Consider the following 25503-nt stretch of genomic DNA (forward strand, 5'->3'; position numbering starts at 1 on the left):
CAAGTGTCTAACAATGCACAAAACCTGTACTGGACTATAAAGCACTCTTGAGAAACAGTATAAATATGCATCTATATAGTTTATGTAAAATACGGCAAGTTGTGCTGGTGAAAAAAATATTTAAGATCTGTCACAGGACTTTGTGGTGAGGTCATCCACGTATCTAGGAACTAACAAAATACATGAAAGCTGTTCTTGGGATTTGATATTCTAAATAGTTCCTGTTCATCTTCTAGTTAAAAACAAATGACTTTCAAGTTCAAGGTGGCATCATACAGTTTATTCCTTCCTTTGTCCAACATCAACAATAACCTTTGCTGCCTCCAACTCCTTTTTTCACTTTCATCTTAATAGCCCTTTTCTTGGGGGGAGGAAGGCTTCCTCACATAAACCATTCTTTCAAAGTCTGCTTGGTTGTTCCTTTCTACACTTTAAAAACAGTGATACATCATGTCCAGAATGAGTTCTCAATTAAAAGATGAAAATGTGACCTTGATCATCTTAAGAGTTCTTGCAAATTTCAACTTGATATTCTATGGCCTTCCAAGGGCAAAACACATCTTTATTGATCAATTTCTGCTGAGACAGAAATCTCCAGTTCTACTGATTTAACGATGTGGAATATTTCTTCAAATGACAGTAGAAAAAGCTGATTTACCCATGAAGATTCTAGTAAGTGTGGTCTCTGTGAATAGAGAAGAATCACTATTTGAATGAGACCTCAAGATGCTTATAAACTCTAAATCAACACCCGAATCTGAGGGTTCAGAGGAAGAATCTTTAAAAGACAGTATCCGATAATAACTGACTAACCCCTAGCCTCTGATTCTCCTGGGTATTTGTTTAAAATGTAGGTTATTCCTCAGATCTACTTAAGACTTTAAACCACATCTCTATGGAGTTTGGTAATGAGCATTTTTATTAAATTCCCCAAGTACAAGCCCCAGTGTACACAGTAAGTAATTTCAGTTTTGAGCAACTGCCAGAGAATGAATGTCCCCCTTGTGTTTGTTGACTGCCTTCTGATTTGTTTGAAAGCCTTTTTCTTCTTGCATCATCTTGACCATTCTTGGTAGGAAGGATGTTTTCTTGTTTCTCCTCAGTTTCATCTTCTCCAGAAGAAGAAACCATGCCAGGCGGCAGTCTCCTACTGTTCCCGGCTTCCATGGCTTTACTCTGTTCCCTTTTTCTCTAACAAGTCATCAGCTCAGATCTAAAAATACTCTAAGGGTAAATCCACTGGTGAATAAAATGGTTCCAATGTCCCATATTCCTTTTTTTAGAAAGCAAGAATTTCCTGCATATATGAATCTAAAGAATCAACTGTTACCTACGCTAGAAAAATAAAGACCATGAACAAGTCTGCAATATTGAAATGGGTGAACATCAATTTAGAGACAAGTACTAAACTAGGAAAGTTTTTGCTAGGTTTCCTCCAGAACATAATACCATTTTTAGACCTTCTAGGACAAACCATCTTTTATTGACATTAACAGAAGAAGATAATCACATTTTTTATAAAGGCAGGCAAAGTTTTCATTATAAGCTGTTCTATAATATTTGTATATGTGGTTTTTAACCTTGTGCATATGCTACTTTGATTTCTTCAACATCTGAGAATGAAGGAGAAAAACCTCATATCTAGATCAATGTCCTATATTTTATTTCCAACATTTGGGACTAATTTTGAAGTAAGAGCAAATAAAGGTTCACATTTGCTGAGTATTTGTTATGTACAAAGTATAACTTTAAAGGTACTACTGGATATGCACTCATTCAAAAAGCTGGAATTATGTTCCACAAAGATTGGTTCCACAAAGATCTTTTGTCCCACGAAGATTTCAAAGTGTGGAATATGTTCCACAAAGATTTTCTGCTGAAGAGCAACTTCAGCAGGGTAGTAGAGAGGTAGAAAAATCTCCTAGGTTGAATAACTGAGGCTACTAAGATTGGCATGCAAACAACTAGACACATTATCTAACCCATCACAGATGAAATGTTCTGGACTCCTGGGTTCCTGCCAAAAATAATAGCAACACAGGCCAGGCACGGTGGCTCACACCTGTAACTCCAACACTTTGGGAGGCTGAGGCAGGAGGAACCCTTGAGCTCAGGAGTTCGAGACCAGCCCGGGCAACATAGTGAGACCTCATCTGTGCTAAAATTTAAAAAATTGGCCAGGCATGGTAGTGCAAACATGTAGGCCCAGCTACTTGGGGGGCTGAGGTGGGAGGATTGCTTGAGCCCAGGCAGTCAAGGTTGAGGCTGCAGTAAGCCCTGATCATGCCACTGCACTCCAGCCTGGGTGACAGAGCAAGACCTTGTCTCAAAAAAACCAAACCAAATAGCAATACAAGTTAACATCTGATTCTCCATACCTAGTATCTTTCCTATACCATTGTCCATCTCGGACTCAGGTCAAGGAATGTGTCTGGCTCATTCATACAACAGTTGAGTGTGGGGCGGGAAGTGTGACACCCCGCAGTCAGAAATCTTAGGTTCAAATTCTGACTGGCTCAAAATTTGTAACTCAACAAATAATTCACTTATTTGACCTGAAGTCTCCATACATGAAAATGGGGACTGCCAGTGCTCCCTCCATGAACAACACAGGGAGGGGCCGGGAGGATGGTGTGGATGTGAATGATTCCTGACAGACGCTCAGTAAATGTTTAATGAGTCTGTTATCTAAGCACTATCCTCGAGGAGAACCAGGAGACTCCTCGGGGAGGACAGTCCCTTCCCAGGAATGGTGACGGCCACCAACAATATCAATAATCCAGCACAGACTGGAGCTCAGTGACACAAACTGCTCCGACGTTATGTTAGACACAATGACTTCCTTCTAACCCTTGGACTCTACAATGATGTGGACCTGGATTTTCCCAAATTAAACACAGTGAAAAGGAACTACATGTGTTCCCCAAGGGCTAAGTACCTGCATCAGCCTCTCACGGTGCACCACTCGCAGCACTCTCTGTGCACATGCGGTCACACCAACTCACCCCAACATCCCTAACGAGGTGGCCACTCTAACCATGCCCATTTTCCAGAGGAGGGACTGGAACTCGGAGACCATTCTGCCCAGGACAACACAGCTCGTCGGCAGCAGAGCTGGGACCTGGCCTCAGAGCGTGCGCTCAGCCACTCTGCTGTAAGTCCCCTGGCGGAAACCACAGTGAAAGTCCCGTAGTTTCGACATATGCTGGGATTTTAAACCTTACGCAGTCTGTACCTATTCTCATGAGAACAACAGTAAAGTCTAAATAAAACCTTAAAAGTCACTGTGTGGCTGAGCTTCAGGTTAGTGACATGTTTTGCAAAAGAAGACAAAAAACCAGAATTTTCTGATATCAAAATTTTTCACAGCTTTCTCTTGTCCAAGGAAAAACTGAAGATAAATCCACATTCCAAACATGTCTTTAGTTTAGAATTCTGACAGAGGAATTGGCAGTGAGTGTCAAAAACTTAAATGTACATAACCTACGACCCTGCAAATTCTACTTCTGGGATCTTACAGAAAAACTAATACAAGTATACAAAGAAATCTGTGCAAGGATGCTGACTGCAGCAGTGTTGTTAACAGCAAAAACTAAAAACAAGCAGACTAACCATTCACTCGGCTAAACACATGATGGCAGACACTCGATGGAACACCATGTAGCTGGTTAAAAGAATGAGGTAGCTCTAGCTTCACTGACATAAAGGATTATCTTAGATATACTATTAAGCAAAAAAGCAAGTGACAGAATGTGCATAGTATAATCCTATTTTATTAAAAATAAACTCTGTGTGTGTATATGTGTGTGTGAGAGAGAGAGAGATGTAAAGACATAGAAAAGGGCCTAGAAAAATACATAAACTTCCCTTGGGAGGTGGAAATTGATGGAGGGGGTCTCTCATGTTCTACATTGTGGACGTCTGTATTTGCTTAAAGTTATTTATGAAATGACATAAAATTTTGAAACAAAATATTCTGGAGGCTAATTTTCTAAAGGGAATAGCACAGCTTAGACATGCCCCTAAACTGAAATGTAAACTTCTTTCTCCCATTTGCAAACCTGTGAGTACATAGTAAGAGAAGCATTGCCACAAAATCCTCTTTTAAAAGCTCTTTCAGGACACTACACTAAGTCATTCACTTCTGAGATTTTAAAGGCCACCAATGTCTCTATTTTCAGACGTCACAAATGACATAAATGCCAAAATTATAGATCTTAAGAAGAAAATACGTAAAATACAGATTTAGACAAAACAAATGACTAAAGCTGCATAGTTCTGCTAGACTTTATTCAAAACTGGCCCTATACTTATTTGAGAGACCTAAAATTCTAGTGTTCAAATGTAAATACCCATCATATACTGAGAAGTAATCTTCAAATTTAGTTCTGACCCAAATTTGGCTCAATTAAATCATACGTCAGATAACACAAATGGTTACACCTCAGCACATAACAAAATCCTGGCAGTATCATAGCAAGTGAGCTATGACATCATTTAACTCTCAAACTGAACTGTAATCTTAAGTTACACACACCACAATACACCTTTGCACAGGTAATTTTATTCTTCCTGTGGGTGTTGACAGTGCTCATTGATTGAAATTTGAAACATTTAGAAATCCCATACCTGAAGATGGTCACATATTCTTTACATCACGATTCAGTAACTATTCAACAGTTATGTCTACTAAATACAGTGAACAAAACAGTATAAATGTTTACACTATTCCCTTGTGAACAGGGCTTTTGTGCACAATAGTAACAAATGGAATTAATGCATACCATGATATCAATAAGGAAAAGACCTTCTCTTTAAATAAACTATTCTGTTTATAAATAAACTCTGATTTTTTTAGTACACATTTACAGACCTGATCAATAAAAAGAAACTATATATATATATATTTTCCTTTAAAAAGAAAATGTTGAGATACAGACCACTGTGGGAGAATTCACCTACGAAAGGGGGTCAGAAGCAAGCAAAGGATACTAGAGGTGAAAGTACGACCATACTGCAACTTATTTCTGTTAGCACACACCAACACAAGGACAGGATTGTCGGGGGAGGAGCCCATTTTCACTTGAATTCCAGCAAGTTGCAATCAATCTTGTAGTACACATAGGGGTAGTATTCTTGTTGACTCAGGTTTAAACCTGGAATATCCATAGGAGCCTATGGAAAAAATAGACAATTACTCAATTTTGTATTTACAGAACTCAGAAAAAAAGAAAGCTAAGTATTAACATTTACCTTTTTATTGAACATCTACTCTGGGCTAAATGTATGCACTTAGGGTTAATTTATCTGAGTTAGACATTATTCCCATTTTGCAAACAACCTCTGAAAGACTGACTTCTCCTAGGAAACACAGACAGTAAGTGGTAAAGCCAGGTTCAAGCACTCTGACTGCAAAGCCTGCATATGTATTTAGCATGATCCCACCAACCTTTTTTATGTACACTGTAAAAATTAACTTTTTAAATCTTGGACTTAGAATACTGAGTTGATGCGATACAAGACTTACAAAATGTGAAGTAAAAATAAAGCAAGTATGATTTAAAAGTAATGCTTATTCTGTAATCTCAGCACTTTGAGAGGCCAACGCCTTGAGCCCAGGAGTTCAAGACCAGTCTGGGCAACACAGTGAGACTCTATAGCTACAAAAAATAAAAATAAACACATTAACCAGGAGTAGTGGTGCGTGCCCATAGTCCCAGCTACATGGGAGGCTGAGGTGGGAGGATCACTTGAGCATAGTGGTTGAGGCTCCAGTGAGCCAGAATCATGCCACTGCATTCTAGACTGAGCAACAGAGCAAGATCTGATGGCAAAACAAAAAACAAGCAAGGATAACACTTTTTATATATGCATGTTGTAAGAATTTACTGCTAGAACATTTATGTATCAAATAATTAGACCTCTTATTTTATCCACAATTTCATGAAAGTGTAGCGAGTCAGCCAGGTGCAGTTGCTCATGCCAGTAAGCCTAGCACTTTGGGAAGCCGAGGTGGGTGGATTACCTGAGGTCAGGAGTTCAAGACCAGCCTGGCCAACATGGCAAAACCGCATCTCTACTAAAAATACAAAAATTAGCCAGGCATGGTGGCAGGCACCTATAATCCCAGCTACTTGGTAGGCTGAGGCAGGAGAATTGCTTGAACCTAGGGGGCGGAGGTTACAGTGAGCCAAGATCATGCCACTTCACTCCAGCCTGGGCAAAAGAGCGTAACTCCATCTCAAAAAAAAAAAAGAAAGAAAGAAAAATAAAACAAGTTTAGCAAGTCATTTCCTGCATTTCCTTCTATCAAGAAAAACTGATTTTTCATAGTTCTAATTAATGCCTATGTGAGATACTACCATCCACCCTAAACTTTTAAAAAGAAAAAAAAATCAGCAAGATATTTAAAACCAAAAATATAAAATAAAAGTCCACTACAATTTTTTTTTTTTTTTGGAGACAGAGTCTCCCTCTGTCACCCAGGCTGGAATGCAGTGGCACAATCTTGGCTCACTGCAACCACCCCCACCCGGTTCAAGTGATTCTCCTGCCTCAGCCTCTTGAGTAGCTAGGACTACAGGTGCCCGCCATCACATCCAGCTAATTATTGTATTTTTAGTAGAGATGGGGTTTCACCATGTTGGCCAGGTTGGTCTCGAACTCCTGACTTCAGGTGATCCACCCGCCTCAGCCTCCCAAAGTGCTGGGTTTACAGGCATGAGCTACCATGCCCGGTGGCCCATTACAATGTACATAACCCACGACCCTGCAAATTCTACTTCTGGGACCTTACAGAAAAACTACAAAAAAACAACAAAAAAACACGAGTAACTCTGTTTATATCTTCTTTTGTTTAAAAAATAACACTTTTGTTTAAAAGAAGATATAAACACATATATATATATTTTTTGGTCTGTTTTTTTTCTTTTTTCAGATGGGGTCTTGCTACGTTATCCAGGTTGGTCTCGAAGGCCTGGGCTCAAAGATCCTCCCGCCTCAGCCTCCTGAGTTGCTGAGACTACCGGCATGTGTCACCATGCCCAGATACGCCATTTTGCCATTTTAGAAAAATGAACCTACCTTGAAAATACTCATCTATTGACTCTCTCGCTTCTACCAAATAAAATTAAAATAACTGCTTATTTTCTTCCTCTCTGCAATTTATAGTTTTTATAAATAACTAGTATCACTGGTTTCTGTATTTCTGCAGCTATAAACATCTGATACACAGCAAGATAACTATCAGCTTGTAGAAATGCCAAGAAGCAAAACACAGCTATAATTAGTATAAAACAGGGTAAACGATGTAAATTACTATGTTCATGTAACAAATTGAGAACCTCAAAGTAATAAAAAATGATTAAGTATCATACTTACTCTCCCTTTTCTATCTTCTTTCAATCATTTTTTTTTGAAATTCACTTCAATTCTTACTCTACTGGGCTAATATGTACTTACATCAATAATAGCTGCTGCACTGCTGTCTAGATGTTTATACAATTCATGTAATACTTCTCTCAGTTTCTTCAAAGTTTTCTTATTAGGCTGAAGTAGCATTGCTTGGAAGTTCACTGGCAAGCCATACCTTATAAAAAAGCAGAAATACAGTATGCAATACAAGCAAACATGTAAAGAGATTTTCTTTTCAAAGCAAATATTCTCATACTCTTTAATCATGGTTAACAGGGAGACAGTATCTCACTTTACTTTTACAAGTTCAACTAATATATATAGAAACTGAAACTAATATACACAAAAAACTTTAATATAAACAGAAACGTAAAACTTTGGTACTCACTGTCCACTAGAAATCTCTAAGCCAATTGCTAGGAATTACTTCAATTACCATTCCATTTTTTTTTTCTTTTGAGACGGATTCTCACTGTCGCCAGGCTGGAGTGCAGTGGTGCAATCTTGGCTCACTGCAATCTCCACCTCCTGGGTTCAAGCCATTCTCCTGCCTCAGCCTCCCGAGTAGCTGGGATTACAGGCACGCACCACCACGCCCAGCTAATTTTTGTATTTTTAGTAGAGACGAGGTTTCACCATGTTAGCCAGCATGGTCTCAATCTCTTGACCTCATGATCCACCCACCTTGGCCTCCCAAAGTGCTGGCATTACAGGCGTGAGCCACTGCACCTGGCTTACCATTCAATTTGTAAGGTAATATATGAATATCCTCAGGAAGTAATAATAAGTAAGATCAGCAGATACTTTTATGGTAATAACATGAGGTTACCCACATCTACTTTGAAAATTTGAAAAAATTTAAAAATAGTGAGCATAGTTACACATAAGTTTTGGGGTGTTTTTCTTTGTTTTTTTTGTTTTTTTCAGACGGAGTCTCACTCTGTTGCCCAGGCTGGAGTGCGGTGGTGCAATAATGCAGTGGTGCAATCTCGGCTCACTGCAACCTCCACCTCCTGGGTTCAAGTGATTCTCTGCCTCAGCCTCCCAAGTAACTGGCACTACAGGTGCCTGACACCACACCTGGCTAATTTTTTTATATTTTTAGTAGAGACGGGGTTTCACTATGTTAGCCAGGATGGTCTCAATCTCCTGACCTCGTGATCTGCCCTCCTCAGCCTCCCAAAGTGCTGGGATTATAGGCGTGAGCCACTGTGCCCGGCCAAGTTCTGGGTTTTTAAGAACTATTTCTAATATGAGCAACCCATACATTGGATCAGAATGTGATGTTTTAAGTATCTCAAAATATAAAAATACTTTAGGTTAATATGAAATGATTCCAATAAGTCATCAGCATACTATGTGTCCAATGACATATAAAACATCTGAAAGATCTTCCTTTTAAACAAATATTGGTTAATATTTAATCTACTTTTAAGTACCTACACAAGAAAAAGAACCTGAGGGTATGGCAGCATAAATCTCTTTTTCTAAACTTGGTGCTAAAGAACAAGACTAATATGCATTGTATAAGCTGTATGATGATACTGACAACCTCCGTCTCATGATTGGCCCTTTGGTTTCTCCAAATCAATTTCCTATTGCTGGACTCTGTTATAATAAAGAGGTCCAATGTAAGGCATCTATGAACTCTTCAGTTCCAAGTTTGACAATTAACTTTCTTTACCTTAAAACAGACTCAACAAAAACCCGTAACGCTTTCACATGAATCCATGCAATAAATGCTTCACTAAAATTCACTTTCAGCCACCGCACAAGTGGTCCCTATAAAAAGAAAAAAAAAAATTACCACAAATTTGGTCTTAGAAATAGCAATTAGATAAATTTTTTTAAGTGACTACATATTAGGAATCTATAGAAGACTTAAGTCACATAATTCACTTTCTACATGTTTCACTATTATTCTCATTATCTCAGATATTTTACCTTAAATTAGATTAAAAGGTGAGCCACTACTGAGTGATCTCAACAGATGCTAAAATGCATTGAACCAATTCACTAACACAGAAAAAGGTATATATTTTAATAAAAGTAGTTAAACCGGTACAAAATATAGAAATGCCTTAGGTTTAAAAATCAAAATACAAAGATCTGAATTTACTACACAATACTCTAAAATATTTAATACATGTAAAATAAAATTCAACTTACAAACAACTTCATAACAAAGATAAACAGTTATGTAGGCAAGTCATTTAACAGCCCTAGCTCTTAGTTTTCCCATCTGTATAAAAGGGAGTTGGTCTAGACATCTAAAATCTCTTTACATTCTAAATTATGTAGTGTAAGTTCTTTTTAAACTTCATATATTTAGGATGATTAAGTGGATTTTAAATACCTTCTCTCTCGATACTTAAAAGACATACATTAACAATTCAGCTAACACTTACTTGGATAACATTATTAGGCTCATTTGGATGTACCAACCAATTAATTAAAGCAAAAAGGATAGCAAAACAAAGTGGAAATCTTTGGTCAAAATATCTATTCTATAAAAGGATTTTGGGTTTTCCCTAAAAAGCTGGTTATTTTGGACATTACTTGGAGGAATTAGTTTCCTCCTAGTTGATATGGCTTATAAAGTACCTGGAAATAATTTTCAGTATATCCCTTCATTTCCTCTCACATTATTAAGAGAAACACATTTTCACTCATGTTTCCCTTTCCAAACAAGCTTTTAGTCTTCACAGTAATCCCACACTTGAAGATGGCAAGAAAGTTAACACCATCTTTCATTTTCACAATTCCACCTGTTTCCCATTACACCTAGAACACACCAATTCTCCAATAATTTCAATACAAATTGCTTCAATAAAAGACTGAGGCATTGAACAAATCTGCCTCAAGAAAGTGAAAAGTCTTACTGAAAAGAACTTTGTTACTTAACTAAAATCTCCCTTCACCTACAAGGACGTTAACCAGAATACTGCATTTAAAATTAATATCTGATATGGATTTAGGTGGAGTAATTTAAGTATGTATTTTAAGGTAACTATTCTATTCGATCTAAGACAGATGTAAGCTTTAGAAGAAAGCTTTCTTAGAAATAGAATAGTTATCTCTAGAATAGTTAAGCTTTAGAGGAAATTCATTCTAATTATTCAATTAAAAAAAAAAAAAACTAAAATCAAATGTCTTAAAACCAAAGCAGATTTTTACTTTCTTTTAAATCAAAGGAAAGTAATACCACTTTTTCTTCTGCTTAATGTTGATAATACTAAATATTTAAAACACATACAAATTGTTTTTTCTTATCAGTAGAAAGCCTGTTCATTTCTTCTTTATCTGCTTTCATCTCCTCTTCGTTATACTGGAAGTCACGAACAATGAATCTAAATTTGGGGGGAAAAAACAAAATTGTTCATGTTGTATACAATTGATCTAACAAAGTAAATACACACAAAAATAATCATCTTACTTGTTTTCCCTGGCTTTGTGTCTGAAGTCATCAACTGCCTTCCTAAACAAGGTGACATTACACAGGTAACTGTCTTGGTCCTCTGAAAGAACACTATGGAAAAAAAATAAAAGAAGTCCATTTAAAGATTTATACGTATTGCTGTCTTTCATATTAAGGGCAAAATTCAGAAACAGGTGGAAGAGAAAAGTAGGGTATAATAGCCCTTCCCAAATTACCTCAAAGCTTTTCAAACTGGATTGCCTCAAACACTGAAGACACTGAATGTTTATGATTTATTTTGCTAATGATACTTTTTTTCTTACTAACCAACAAAATTAGACATTAACTCCAGTAAAGCATCCAAACACTAAGAACCACACTTTTCAATCAACATTAGCGCCAGGCTGCTTTGTTTCCAGTGTCTCCTTGATAAGCACACTTTTCTTTTCTGGAAACCTAATTCTTTCTTCCTTTCTCCAGGCCAACTCAGCCCCACTGAGGCCCAGCCTAGCCTCTCTGCATTGCCAGTACATCAAACCTTGGATCTTTCCTTTGCTCCCATGACATCTCTCAATCAAAAACTGACAGGCCAGGTGCAGTGGCTCATGCCTGTAATCCCAACACTTTGGGAGGCTGAGGTGGGTGATTGCTTGAGTTCAGGACTTTGAGACCAGCCTGGGCAACATGGCAAGACTGTGTCTGTACAAAAAAATACAAAACCTAGCCAGGTTTGACGGTGCACGCCTGTAGTCCTAGCTACTCAGGAGGCTGAGGTGGGAGGATCACTGAAGCTGGGGAGGTTGAGGCTAAGTGAGCCAAGATTGTGCCACTGCACTCCAGCCTGGGTGACAGAGTGAGATCCTGTCAAAAAAAAAAAAAAAAAAAAACAAAAACCTGATGAACACAACTGTCTAAATAATCTCTGAATAAATGTGCTTGTATGCATCCCATGGCTCCATTTTAGGCTTCAGAAGGTCCCAGTGAGGTCACAACTTCCATTCAGTCACAGCTCCATGGACATCACTGGAAAGACCTTTCTAGACACAACTGCCAGGAAATTTTAATGGTCATCTAAATCTGTAATACTTTGGGTGAAAGTCCACTGTTTGAAATGGGAATGGTATCGCTTGTGATAGTATGGCCCAAATTTGGCTTTCAGAATTTACCTACAGTGCCTCCTGTATAGAAGTCCTTACGCGAGGTCCACGAGGCTACACGGGCAGCTGTTCCACAGGGATAACCTTGGGGCAGGGAATGTTACTGAGGGGAGTCTCTTCTCCTTTCTATCTTTCACATATTGGAGGTCTTCTAATGTTTAGTGTTTTTTAAACAGCTTTACTGAGATATAATCGTTATACAGAAAACTGTACGCATTTAATGTCTATAATCTGAAGTGTGGACATACGCATATACCCATGAAACCATCACCACAATCTAGACGATAAACATACCCCTCACTACCAAAAGGGTCCTGTGCCCTTTTGTTGGCTGTTTTCTTTGTTTTTTAATGTTTACTTTTTACTTACAATGTGGTAATTCTGAAATCAGAAAAAGTAAATTTTACAAAATGGAGGAATGCTGGGTAATTTAAAGATACTATATTAAAAAAATTTTTAAAGCAAGTGTAGTTTTTCCTGAAGCCTAAGAACCACCTGGTTAGCCAAGTAAATTCAGGAGGCAACTACAGTGTTTAATCACAGGATGGCTTTAAGTACTGAATCTACCCCACTTCTGATCAGCCAGCCAGCACGGGCACCTCCCTAGCGAATGACCAGCAGACAGCTCTGGGAGTACTGATCACTGTCATTGCTGACATGCAGAGAAAATGCAAGTACTCTGGGTTTAGAACACTGAAACCTCCTGTTAGACTGTATCTTCTCAAAATGATTACCCTTAGTTCTTGCTCCTGGTATCCATCAAACCCAATGAAGGGCAGCTACCAAGTGGACAGAGCTCGATTAAAAAAGCCGTTTAAGGATCTTCTGCTTTGCCAAGATTTACTCCGTGATGTGTGAACTGCTTGAGATCAAAACAAATCTAAATCTAACTTGCAGGCTATTTCAGAGCCACAAATAATGCTTCACCATTAGCATACCAATCTTTTAGTATCCAACACTTTGCTGTTTTGAAGACCCTTCCAAAAGCATTTGGTGCTTGACATGGCCCTGTGTCAATGAGCAGGTTACCTATTAAACAGGTTCCTAGCTATTGTGCAGAGATCTGGGACACAGCAAATTCCTATGGCTTACTCAAAGTCCTGATGGTGATAAAAGCCAAGATAAAACTTCCATCTCACCTTATAACTAAATCCTACTCTGCCACCTTATTATGAAAAATAAATAAAAGCCACTTGCTTTTTCTCTTTCCCCTAGGGAAAGGTATTTCTTAAAAACTGTATAAAAAAATAAACCACGAGTCCTTACTATAATGGACTTGTAGTCATTTAACATGTACTAAGACTCTGTAATGCAAGTGCTTGCTAGACATTACTATAAAATTAAGACAGCATTTCCTGATCTCCAGGTATGGGTTTAGTAAAGGAAACAGGTAACTGCAATACAGAGTTGTAAGTGCTGCAACAGAAAATATACATGATACACTGGGGAATTAGTTACTTTATCTGAGGGGAGTCAAAGGAGTTTCACCAAAGAGGTGATACCAGGTGGAAGAAAGGCAAAAAAGAGAATAACGTTCCAGACAGAACCCCATACGCAAATGAATACAGATGTGGAATAGCATGGTGCATTTGAGGAATTGCAAGAAGTATGTATAACTGGGGCTCAGCATAGTAGCTCATGCCTGTAATCCCAGCACTTTCGGAGGCCAAGGCAGGCAGACCACTTGAGGTCAGGAGTTCGAGACCAGCCTGGCCAACATAGTGAAACCTCATCTCTACTAAAAATATAAAAATTAGCTGAGTGTGGTAGCACATCCCAGATACTTGGGAAGCTGAGGAAGGAGACTCACTTGAATCTGGGAGGCAGAGGTTGCGGTGAGCCGAGATCACGCCTCTGCACTCCAGCCTGGGTGACAGAGAGAGACTGTGTCTCAAAAAAAAAAAAAGAAAAGAAAAATATATATATATACATATAAGGGTACAAGAAGGGGGTGTGTGTGTGTGTGTGTGTGTGTGTTGAGTGCAGGCAGTCAAAATAGGGAGGGACAAGCAGGGTTTTAGACAGGAAAGTAACACATTTGTATGTCACAAAGATGAAAACAGCAGCAATGTGGAGGACTGATGAGAAGAGAAAATACCGGAGAAAAGGAGACCAGCTAGGGTCAATTACCATGGTCCAGGCAAGGGATGAGGGAGTCAGAGCTGGAGCAGTGGCAGTGGGTCTTGGGGGAGTGGGGAGAGTAGATTTAACCATGTGAAATTGTGGATATTTGACCATTTTTTGACCTACAAAACAGCAATTTTTAATGGTTCAACCAAATACTATGGAAGGTGGAAATGCCACAACTGATTAGACTAATGCAGGCGGGGGGGTCTGTTGGGGAGCTGGGGTGCAAGGGTGAAGGAAGATTCCAAAATGACTATCACACTTGCGGTTTGGATCACTGGGCAGATGTTGCTGCCATATACTTCAAGGCAACGAGAGAGTTTGAGTCTGAGATTGGGGTGTCAGTTACCTAGGAAATACCACATGGAGTGGTCCAGTAGGAACCCAGGTATGTGAGTTTGCAGGTAGGGGGAAAGCTGGCCACAGATAAAGATTTAGGAGTCCGAAAACTGCAGTTGAAGTTAGAGCCATGAGTGTGGTTGAAGTGATACTGACAGGAGAACAGACCATCTCCCTCAGAAACTCTGAAACATAGAGAAACTCCTGGACAGTGGCCAGTATCATTTTTTCTGCACTTCTTAGCTAGGCTGTTCTGCTTCACTGGGGACTTCAGATCTCTCAACAAAAACTTCTGTGAAGCACCCATGAGTTTGTGATGATGCTTCCAATGACAGAGAAAAGGCAAAAGTTAACCAGTGATCTGACTCATTCAGACTATTTTAATAAGCAAAAGTAGACAAAAAATAAAAAAATTTTTAAAAAGGATAGTGGTAATTCTGAAAGGACAAGTGAAAAGCACCTCTTTCTGAACAGTGTTTCTACAAAAAAAAAAAGCAGAACAGCAACCCAGCCTCCACTTCTTTGTCCACAGCCTTGACATGGCATTTATACACATTGCTGCATTTAGCCTCACAGTAACGGTAGTATTTCAAAACTGTCCAATCTTTGTAGAACATTTTACAAATAGTTATATTTTGTGAATTTTAAAATTCTTTCAGGTTTGAGGACAGTTAGAATAACAGATTGAAAAATATTAGATTGGATATTAGAGTGAATATTTTTCAATCGATTCTACCTCAGAATTCCACTTTCATCTTCACTACTCCCAACAATAATCACTCAAGTTATCATGCCAAAAAGTAATGTTACTACCATAATTAACTAACTTGTGTAAAGCACATAGAACAATGACTAGGCTCATAGTAATTACTCAGAAATGTTGGGTGTGATAAACCAAAAATTCAGCATCAGGTCATAGAGATCTTTCCTAAATGGCAGACAAAATTCCAGGCTCACTCAAAAAAGCCTATTTGCCCTTACATTAACTGCACATACTCTTAATGGTGCTATTTAAGCTAGTGCTATGTGGTCTCTGACCAAATTTAAACAGGTAAGTTTTTGAGTCAGTGATTCCAAATGTACTTTGAACTGAGAAATAGGTAGAACAGATGTTTTCACTGAGCAAGGAAAGGCTGGGAGCTCTCAGAAGATTAGTGTGCACTTACAAGTCATTTGCAAACAAGTCTTGACTGCATTAAACTGTTCCCTGCCTGAAATTTGCCCTTTAAACTACTAAAGTGACTGTCCAAAGATCTAAATCTCTGATGGAATATTTTTAAAGTCCTTCTATCAGAGTAAATCTGAGCTTACTTAATGAGCCTACACACCATCCCCCGGACATCTGGGTTGGCGTATGTCCACCTCTGGAGGACATTCTGTGTGCACCGGGTCCTCATTCTCCTCCTCCACCTGCCTCCTAGACACAGAGTCAATCTCTATGGCTCTAATGCCCTACAGATCTGTCAGCATCAACAGCCTAAGTGAGACACTAATATGAAGACATAACTGTAGTCTTCAGGTTACCATGTGAAGAATGAAGGTATTCCCCCAAATGAAAAAAAAAAAAATTCACAATGAGCACAAGTTTGTTGTTTAGTTCCTAAAAGATCAACATTTGTGAAAATACAGTAACATTATCTTGTATTTTGAATACTTCATCAAGCCTTAAAATATCTTCAAAATATATACAAGGAAGGGGCTATGCTCATTTATAGACAAAGAAAATGAGGCCAGAGAAGTTAAAAGACTTACCCCAGGTTACACAGCAAGTTGGTAGCAGAACTGAGGCAGGAGAATAGGGTCTGGAGGCAGGGAACCTAAGGTGGTTTCACCCCGATTTCCTAGAACTAAATTGAAAGGAAAACCCTAACTTTCCATGCCTAAGTAACAAAAGGACCAGAGGCTACTCCTTTTGACCTTTCCTGCATGGCAGATGGGAAATTCACTGTCTGCAACAAATCAGACTGATTCCAGGCCAAGTCTTCATTTGCAGAGAAGTATAACTTTGTTACCTCCACCCTAGCTTCTGATTGGTTGCTTTCTGCAACCAATCAGATGTTTGCACAGGAGTGTGACCTTTGTGACTTCACTTCAGCCTCTGGTTGGCTGCTTTCTGCAACCAAGGAGACTGACTGCAGGCTACCACTTCATTTACATGAGGTGAGCATGAAGTGGCCAATGGGAAACTTGTAGGAGTTATCCGGACCCAAGAAGACTCTGTATCCGGACTTGAGCCACTGCTTGGGTTCGCTCTTACACTGTGGAGTGTACTTTCTTTCATTTTTAATAAATCCCTGCTTTGGTTCTTTTGTTGCTTCATTCTTATTTTGCTTTGCTGGGCATTTTGTCCAATTCTTTGTTTAAAACACCAAGAACCTGGACAACCTGAAGTCACAACCCTACCGCTGACAGACCCTACGAGTGACAGATTCTACCAGTCATAGAACCAGCAATAGAACTCAGATCCCTGGGTCCAGGACTCTTTCCATTATACTAAGCTACTTCCCACATGACACAATGAAACTGGAAAAGAAAATATTTCATGGGCCTGACCTTACTAATTCCACTTCTTGACTACCTCCTATATCTTCTACCCTGCTGCCTCCCCTTGAAGCATATATGTATCTATAAGAATCCTTTGGGGTGGAGATACACTGCATTTATATTTTTTCAAAGAATGGGTGGAGATACACTGTATTTATATTTTCTCAAAGAATATCTAGTGTGGCAATGGCAGAACATGGAAAAATGACATGGAATAGTGTAAAAACGGTACAGGACCTGGAGCTAAAAGATGTGAGTTCTAGCCCTAACTCTGCCATTGGACGCTTTACACAGCCATATGCCTCAGGGAACTATTTAAGCATTTTAACTTCTTCTTCCATGAGAATAAGAGTGATACCTGTCCATGCTTCTTCACAGACTTGTAAATTTCAAATTAGGCAATGCATGTTAAATCTATAAATTTAAAAAGTGTTTAATAAAAACAGGTTTGTTTTTTAAATAAAAGGAACATACAGATTGGGTAAAATCTAAGCTCAAAGTGATGGGGAACATCTGGAGATCAATACAGCAGTCCAGTAGCCATTCTGGTACACTTCCTTTGCCAAATAAAATGAGGAATTATAGACACATAGTAGGTATGCAATAGTGAATAAAGAATTTTCAAAAGGCAGCACAGTGAGGCAGAAAAAGTACCACACCAGACACCTAGGTTCTAGTTCTAGCCCTGCCACAAACGAGATGTGTGACCCTGGGCAAACTATTAATACCTCACCGGCCTCAAACTTCTAAGTCTATAAACAGGAGGCTGTCAAACAGACTGTGCCAAGTCCCTTCTAGGTCTAAAATTATTACAACTAGAGTTCACAGAACTCACTCATGAGGTTAATTTATCACAAAAGCAAGACAGCAAACATATTTCCTCAGCCAACATCCAAACTCTGAAAGGAATTCTAGGAACCAAATGGTTTTACAAAAACTTCTACTTACTTGCTAGACCTTGGAACTACCATTTCGGCTAGTGTTTCATACTGCTTAATCCAGTCATTGTGGTTTAACCTGCAGGAAAGGTACAATACACATTGGAAAAGAAAAACAAGTCCTATTTCCTGCCATATCAAGGAAGAGAAAAAATTATGTGACAAATAGGAAATCTGGCTATAGCAAGTATACTCCAACTCTATGTAACAAAAAAAAATTCAGGATTCCTACTGAGAATGAATTTCCAATACACTGAGTAATGCAGGAAATACAGATCACCACCCTACCTCCAGTAACTATTGCAAAAGAGGCACATCCTAGAACTACGTTTGACAAGGAAGTAAAGCACAGTATAGATTGTAAATTATTTTCAAGCTGCATAGTTCATACGTATAGTGCCTCATTTTTAAAAAATGGTCATGCTAAAATCACTATCACTCCTGCTCAGTGGCAGTTATGAAGGACTGAAAAAAACTGTATTTATGGAAAGCACAGAGTACCATGAGGTAGTAAGTAAATGAAATGACAGTAAACTATGTTGCCACAAAGTATTGTGCAACAACCACCTCTAGAGGCCACTGGCTTCCCGGGGTGTGGGGAGAGACAACTATGTTTGAGATTGAAAACAAATAATTATAGTGTTTATAGGCCAGGATAGAGAATAATTCATCATGTAAGATGTCTTAGGTCCTATGTTTCAATTACAAGGTACAGAAAACCATAAAAATTTCTGGTTTTGACCTCGAGTTTTAAATAAAGGTTGAATGAGTCAAATATTTTATCTGGGCAAAAGTTATTTTCCTACATAGTATAAAAAAGCACAGATACATAGAATTTGTTATAATTAATCAGTGTTTCAGTGTAGCAGAGGGGAGTTATGTAACTAGAACACAAAATAAAACTTCTGGAGTGAAATCCTCAGATTTAAGGCCTTCTCCCTCTGCAAAGAAAAATCCAAAAGGTAGCATACTGCAATAAAGGGGGAAAAATGCAGAACTGAGACAATATTGTAGCCACTGCAAATTCCACAGAGGCATCATTTTCTAGTACTCCCAATCTCTGAACCAGATAAAAATGCAGAGCACAGCAAGGAAGTCTTCATGCAATGATACTCTGAAAAAGACCCAAACCTCCCACCTGAGTTCGGATCCCCCAAACATTCCCTGATAGCAAGACTTCAGTGTAAGTCAAAAGTGAAACCATTAATAGTGCTATACAGACATGCACAGAGTCCAGGTCTTCCTACAAGTACCCAAAGGTTTCACTTCATTTCATTCAAGATTAACTATGATCAAATATTAAATAACACAGAAAGCCTAATCCTAAGGAGATATCAAAGGTTGTCTAGTCCAGTGGTTAGCAAACTATGCGCATAGCCAAGCCTGTTTTGTAAATAAAGTTTTATTCAAACAGCCACATCCATTCGTTTATATATCATCTATGGCAACTTAAGCTATAACCACAAAGTTGACACAGTGGAGTAGTTGTGACAGAGATCACATTGTTTACAAAGCCTACAATACTTACTGTCTAGCCCTTCATAGAAAAAAGAATTGCTAATCTCTGCTCTAATCCATTCTTTGTGTCTTACAGTGCTTAATTCATCCTAACCAGTCATAAAGAATTTTTTGGGAAAAAATGCAAAGACCTTCCTATTTTGAGAAATCTAAAATCTGTATTTGTTAAACAATCAATAATTTAGCATTACTTAATGTTTGAATGAGCCAACTCTACCAAGCTGCTAAATTTGATTTGGAAACTCAATTTATAATTGAAGTCTCCATTGCTAGGTTATGATCTAATTTCTACTTTATGTGCCACATGAGCAAATGCTGATTGACTGAATGAATGGCAAGGTTATATTCCTTTTACGCTTGGATTTTATGGAAAACTTCAAACTACAATACTAGATACTAACATTTTTCTTGTATTTTAACAAGTAAAACCTTTTGTAATAGAAAGACTTACTTGGGAACTACTACCAGTAATGTGACGAGATACTCTGAATCAAGAACAAAGTCATCCTTCTTCACAATTTCTGCTAGACTTCTAGTTAGCAAACTTCCTCTGAGGAATTAAAAAAAAAAATCATTAGGCTGATAATTATGTGCTTCTGTAACACAAGTAAAGAAACAGCAGGCTAATCATTTTCACATATACTATATATACATTGAGAGGGATTAGTCTTAGTTAAGAGTTTTACTTTGTAAGGAGTCATCATTTAGCTGAATATATCCTACACCCTGGCAACCAAGGAAATATCTTCTATCAAAATTTGCCTCTAGTGTTTTGTGTTTGCTTTAATTATTATAACTCAGCTCTTCTCTTGCCTACATATATAATATCTTGACTGGAAAAGTGCTATCTACTCATTAGATATCAATTAAAGTCTATTCTATCATATAATTATGAAATTATGTCATCTAAGCACAACACCTTCGGTATTCTTCCCTCACTTGGGTATTATTTGATACCAGGCAATTTTGGTAGCTAACCCAATAATTAACTCTTTCAAATCAGTCTTCATTTGCCTTCCAGTAATCACTTCGCTATAATAAATATGTCTTGCCCTGTTTGTATCACTCATAGTATCCAACCAACTTTCCCTCTAGGATATGAAGGCACAACTTGAATACTTTCATGCTTAAAGCTGCACTTGTAGTAGTCATAGTATGAGGGGATCAACCAAAACAATTCAGTCCTGTTTTTAAAAACCTAATGAGTGAAAAACCTAAACTCTGAAAACAGATAAGAGAATGATTGTTACATCATAAAAGGATTATTCTATAGTTAAGCGATAGGTAATTACTATGCAGTTAAACTATGATTTCATTTAAAACAATTAATTTTAGACTATTTTTCAGTGAAATATCAAACGGATAAAGGGATAAGCCAGGACCCAGTTCACAAGTATTATTTATAAAACAAGTATAATAAATCAGCCTCACATCTGTTTTGACTAGTCTGAACTCTATAAACTTATCTTAGTGAGCTTTTCTCCATGAAGTAAAAGAAATACCATTTTGATTACAGAAACAACATAAACTGAAACTAACTAAATCCCAAAAATATCTCCTTCGGTGTATGCTAGTGTGCTTCCTGAGTTCTTAATACTCAAATATACTTGATCTGCTTACGCATTCTTTCGTTCCAAATTCTGAAGATTTCCTTTCAGGTTATTGTATGCAGATGCTCGAGATTTCAGGTCATTATCAATCTGAGTTACTCCCTTCAAAAAAAAAGAAGAAAAATAGACAAAATTTTCCTAAATCTGCCTCTACTAATACTAACAAAGTAGCTAAACTTTAACTTCTACAAAAAAACTCACTAGTTTCTAGTGTAAGAATATTCTATTATTTTAAAAGCACGACTTTAGGAGATCATTTAAAAAACAGTCTACTTCATTTTTAATATAATTTCCACATAAATCTTTTCTACTAAAAATAATGTTTTAGTCCACATGTATTTTAATTATTATTATATTACTTCTTAAACCATGGAAATGGAATCTAGGGTACTGGGTTTGGAGATTACTAATTACAAGGCTTCAATTCACAAGACTGAAGGATATTTTCCAAAATAAACTAAATTACATGAAGACTTTTAATTATTGCAAACATCACTATTACATAGAATATTTTTCTATGAAATTAAAATTATAGTTGCATCTATTCATAAATGTTACAAAAGCTGCTTTTTCAAACGAATACTAAACTAACTACATAGGGAGAAAATGTGAAGTAAACAATATTTGAAGAACTGACTTTAACACAGTTCTAGCATTATTAGCTGTGTAGCATGAGGGTAAGTCACTTCACGTCTCTAAGCCTGCTTCCCTATCTACAGCAGCATCAGGGAGCAAATCATCTAATCCTTAAGGATCCAGAAAACAAGGCTCAGTCACAGTAAGAACACCACTTTATATTATCAAATAATGTAAATAATAGTTTCTTAAACTATAGTCATCAAATTATATGATGACTTTAGTTGAAATCTTTGATAGTCTATTTATTTACATTTAACTATGTAACACACTGTACAACTAAATTTATTGGGAACAAAGGAAAGTCTGTCCAATAATTTAAACTACACTTCTTGCCCCAGCCAGGTCAATAAGAATGCTGGCAAACAATTAACAGGTCCTTGTCTATTTGTCTCATTATAGTTACTGTTAAGACTTTTATTCCACAAACAGATCTTGGGGGAAAAAACAGACTTTTACATTTCTTCTCAAGTTCAAGGATTTCTCAATATAAAAGGAGCTCTTGGTGAGTTCATGCATCGGCTTCAAGGTCCATGTACTCGCTGAAACTACATAAAATTATGTGGCACCTGAATAGGGGAATTTTTCCAGGCAGAGGATCAAAACTAAATAGTCGGAAGGGGTCAGAGAACCCATAGGGTTTAATGTTTGAACAAGTACACTATGCACACAAACATACTTCAGTGACCACTATCACCTACCTGAATGACTAAGAAATCTTAATAGACTCCAATTTCCTATTCTACACAATCTCAGGTACCCTTAAAATTTGTATAAATAATACAGAATTTTCACACTTTCTTAAACACTGTTGATGTAATATTCAAGTTAATTACATAACTAAGTATACAACTTAGATAATCTACACATGAAAGTGTTATACTTTTAACACCTTTTAATGTCTAAAGTTGTAGTAAGGATACCCTCTTATCTGTGACATATAACTAAGTTGCCTTATCAAAACCTAAAAAGTATTTCATAGTGAAATTATAAAATAAGCAAAGTCACTATAAATCAATGTGTCCTACTTGTCTCAAGTATTATCTTACCTTGGCAATTATTTCAGAAATATTTTTCAGGGACTGCTTGATTGGATATTTGGCCATGTCCCACTGGAACCTTGTTATATAAGTAACCAAGTCCACTGAAATAAGGGAATAAACTAATTACTGAAGAGAAGCAACAGAATTGTTCAGTTTTTTACACAGCAATATATTTTAACGCTGAAATCGGCATTGAGGAAATCAGCAAAGATGTCATTTCTGAAGAATCCTGATTAAATGTGAACTATATTAAGTAACATGGATTAATCAAAATTTCTACCTTGTAATCTCTTCTTCTTACTCAAAATTTAATACAAATTAAGATGCTCCTTCTAATTTGATTACTTTAAAAATGAAGTATGTACATATTGCTAATATGCTTCACACGTAGGAGAGACACACAAAGATTAAGAAACTACTTCAAATTGCCTCCTCGATAAGTAGAATTTCACAAAAGTATGTTCTTTCTTTGATAACTTACCCAAGCAAACTGAAAATAAACTTGTCTGTTAAAACCATGTGATGACTGTTTCCAGGAGTTCACATTTTAACAATTTTCAAAACATGGACCCTTTCACTTTCAAATGGCAAGAATAAAACATGTAGAGCTAAAAAAATACTCAACAATTTATTCCTTGGAAGTTTAGTAATCAAAGTGACTTCACCCCTAACGGGATCAAGGACAGAGAAACCAAATGGCAATTATGGCAGCACTCACTGACAAAAGTAATTCATATAAAAATACCTTTCTCTTCTCAATATCTCCTTACATAATACCAGTGAGTCAACAACACAGATGGTATTTCCGAAAGCAACTCTATCTAGATGCACTGCCCCTCTTGGTCAACCACCATTCCACCTACTAGACTGACTGCCCTAGTTCATAAAATACATAGAAGATCAGTAAAGACAACACAAATTAACTTATTAATATCTAACATACCTTCTGTTCTTTCTCGAAACACAAATTAACAGACACAGTAAACAATGAGATCAGAATTACTTTGATAACAAAGAGCAAGAATAAGTTACTACATTTTTAACTGATTAAATATTTATTGAGCAGCTATTATTTGCAAGAAGAAATGAGATTTCAGGAACACTGGATTTAAAATATAGTAACCTTATCAGAGTAGGCGATCCCATAGAGAATGAAAGGAAAGCGTTATTTCCTTCTTTTTTTTTTTTTTTTTTTAAGAGACAGGGTCTTGCTCTGTCACCCAGGCTAGAGTACAGAGGTACAATCATAGCTCACTGCAGCCTTGAACTCCTAAGCTCAAGCAATCCCCTCTCCTCAACCTCCTGACTAGCTGAGACTATGGGCATACGCCACTACATTCAGGTAATTTTTTTCTTTTTCTTTCTTTCTTTTTGTTTGGGTTTTTTAGAGACAGGCTCTCCCTACGTTGCCCAGGTTTGTCTTGAACTCCTGCACTCAAGCGATCCTCCTGCCACAGCCTCCCAATATGCTGGGATTACAGGCGTGAGCCACCATGCCCAGCTCATTATTTCCTATTATAATGACATATCACTAAAGATGGGTTTAATTTTAAATGAAGTAAAATGCTAAAATGACATTTCACAAGAAAATAAGAAATGCAAGTACAAGTGAAAACAATGGGGTCAGAATCATCTTTATAAAGTCATTACTACATAGAGCAAACTCTATATAAATACTGGCTTCTATCTACAGAGAAGTCAGTAAGCTATTTTATGGGTATTAAGTAAAGAAATGCCAAAATCATATTGGGGGGAGGCACTATTCTGCAATAAAACTAATAATTTCTGTTCTAAGGCTTTAACAGCTATATACTATGAAATACAAAAACCTACATACGACAGCAGGTATTCAACTGGAACAATGCTGAGATACACAACTTGGAAACTTGTAAATGAGTGAACAAATAGGTCCTGGAAAGAACTAAGGCAAATCTTTACAATACTGCTCTTGCAGGGGACTTGGCATCATATCATAAGCCATATTATATATTATGTAAGACTGTCTTCTACTAGATTATGTTTCAGGGAACAGGATGTACCTGGAAGTATCACCAAATTCAGTAATAATTGTACTTTAATGGCTTTCTATTGTATTTAGTGTCCTTTTCTATAGACTTTTTTACATTACTTTTTGTTTCTGTAGCTTAGTTATTCACTTTATATGAGTTAATAATGATCAATCATGAGCATCAGCTTACCTCCATTAGCCAACAGATTCTCTTGAACTTTGTCTTTACTATCTTCCAATACATCAGCCATGTATTGAGCCACTTTCTTAACCACTCTGAAGAGGAAAAAAAACCATTTTAAGGAAAAAGATCTAAATTGCATTCTATATGATGAACATATTATATAAAGACATGAGTTTGACTATGTATGTTCCCATTATACCTATCCATATAATATACAATAAATGGATTTTACCTTATAATGTTTTAAGGATAAAATGGACCAAGATTTTGTTACATGCAAAGGTCAACTGAGTAACTGTAGAGTTTTAAGGAGACTACATGCAGTGTGTCTACTAGTCTAGAAAGAAAGTGGTGGGAAGCTAGTGAGAAACAGTCTGTAAAGAGGCATATATTTATACGCCAAAAACTGGACAATGCAAGGACCAAGAACAAAGGAGGCGGCCGAGAACTAGCACTCACCATGTTCCTGCGACATGCAAGACACTGTGGTTTCCCTTAGGAAAAAAGGGATCTTACAGGCAAGAGAACGTAAGCAATGGTCATGATGAAAAATTAGGTCCTACATTAT

At 37.3% G+C, this 25503-nt stretch overlaps 1 protein-coding gene across 2 annotated transcripts in view; it reads right to left on the minus strand.

Annotated features, from left to right (window-relative positions):
- Positions 1 to 258: 258 nt before the first annotated feature.
- The window catches only part of LOC105476022 (ATPase H+ transporting V1 subunit C1), a 52138-nt gene continuing 26893 nt past the window's right edge, over positions 259 to 25503 (minus strand). For both annotated transcript variants that reach the window (XM_011731639.2, XM_011731640.3), the window contains exons 4-13: positions 24942 to 25027; positions 22750 to 22844; positions 21075 to 21166; positions 19906 to 20004; positions 17947 to 18015; positions 10850 to 10942; positions 10670 to 10763; positions 9098 to 9195; positions 7462 to 7588; positions 259 to 5175 (exon numbers count right to left, since the gene is read on the minus strand). In XM_011731639.2, coding sequence (XP_011729941.1) covers positions 5080 to 5175; positions 7462 to 7588; positions 9098 to 9195; positions 10670 to 10763; positions 10850 to 10942; positions 17947 to 18015; positions 19906 to 20004; positions 21075 to 21166; positions 22750 to 22844; positions 24942 to 25027 — 949 coding nt within the window. In that variant the 3' untranslated portion in view covers positions 259 to 5079. The remainder of the gene's footprint in view (positions 5176 to 7461; positions 7589 to 9097; positions 9196 to 10669; positions 10764 to 10849; positions 10943 to 17946; positions 18016 to 19905; positions 20005 to 21074; positions 21167 to 22749; positions 22845 to 24941; positions 25028 to 25503) is intronic.

This window comes from Macaca nemestrina, chromosome 8 (assembly GCF_043159975.1).
Source record: "Macaca nemestrina isolate mMacNem1 chromosome 8, mMacNem.hap1, whole genome shotgun sequence".
Lineage (NCBI taxonomy): Eukaryota > Metazoa > Chordata > Mammalia > Primates > Cercopithecidae > Macaca > Macaca nemestrina.